The sequence below is a fragment of the Merops nubicus genome, unplaced genomic scaffold (genome assembly GCF_000691845.1).
Source record: "Merops nubicus isolate BGI_N331 unplaced genomic scaffold, ASM69184v1 scaffold48795, whole genome shotgun sequence".
In the NCBI taxonomy this organism is placed as follows: Eukaryota; Metazoa; Chordata; class Aves; order Coraciiformes; family Meropidae; genus Merops; species Merops nubicus.
The window spans coordinates 1-1,004 of NW_008609819.1; the positions used below are offsets into that span (position 1 = coordinate 1).

At 57.3% G+C, this 1,004-nt stretch overlaps 1 protein-coding gene across 1 annotated transcript in view; it reads right to left on the bottom strand.

Annotated features, from left to right (window-relative positions):
* Positions 1-6: 6 nt before the first annotated feature.
* GUCA1A (guanylate cyclase activator 1A (retina)) overlaps positions 7-1,004 on the bottom strand; it is a gene marked incomplete at its 3' end in the record, with an annotated part of 3,364 nt that continues 2,366 nt past the window's right edge. The window contains exons 3-4 of the mRNA XM_008940690.1: positions 534-624; positions 7-160 (exon numbers count right to left, since the gene is read on the bottom strand). Of these exons, the coding sequence (XP_008938938.1) occupies positions 7-160; positions 534-624 (245 nt within the window). The remainder of the gene's footprint in view (positions 161-533; positions 625-1,004) is intronic.

Here is a 1,004-nt window from a genome sequence, read left to right on the forward strand (position 1 = left end):
GCTCACTGGGCGCCCTCCGCCGCCTCCAGCTCGTGCGTGTTCTTCCCGTCGTTCTGGATCAGCTGGACGATGTGCGTCAGGTCCAGGCTGCGGGTGAGGATCTCCAGCAGCTCTTCATCCTTCTGCACACCCTCCATGAACTCTTCCAGGGAGAGCTCGCCTGCGAGAGCACGTTCAGAAAGTCTGTTAAATCCTGCAGACCTGCTCCTCCCTCCGCTGGCAGCCCCAGAGCAGCGCCCCAGGAGTGGCACGGGTTATAAAACAGGGTCCTGGTCTGTGTGTCATACACCCCAAAGCCCTCGGCAGCTAAGCCCCACACAGGTCCCACCCTGGCAGTTGGCAGTGTCCCCTGGGGCTGGCCGCAGCCCGTGAGGGGATGGGAGCTGAACCTCCCTGGAGAGCTGCTTTCTGCCAGCTCTCCCCATGGCCTGGGGTTTGGGGACATCCAGCAGCTGGAACTGCTCTGGCAGATGGCACTGGGGCCAGGGGGAAGGTGGGAGCAGTATTTGGCATTGCACAGCAAAGTTCCTCACCGTCTCCGTTGACATCAATTTTGTTGAACACCATGTTGGTGAATTCCTCAGCAGTCACCGTTTCCTCACACCGGTTGATGGCTCGAATAGCCTGGAGGGAAAGAAGGACACAGAAGACAGTTCCTGAGTGTTGTGCAGATTTGTGTATCCGCTGGTCCAAGCGGCTGAGTGACCAGCCAAGAGAGGCCAAACTTTTGTGGGCAGTTAGGCTCTGAAAGGAGTTAAGTCCTTTCTAAAAAAAAATGGAGATTAAAATCACTTAAAAAGGTAATCACTGCATTAAAAGATTAAGTGGGCATGCTGGGATAAGCCAGGAGCCATTCACCCCTGAAAATCCTCAGATTAGATTCAAGTGCTTATCCCAGTTGGGTTTGGGGGCTGTGGTTCCACAGCCAGCCTGGCTCGGGGGGCGCCGGGGGGCGTGGGGAGCTCGAGACAGGTCCAGCCCGGACGAGCAGCCTGGTGGGGGGT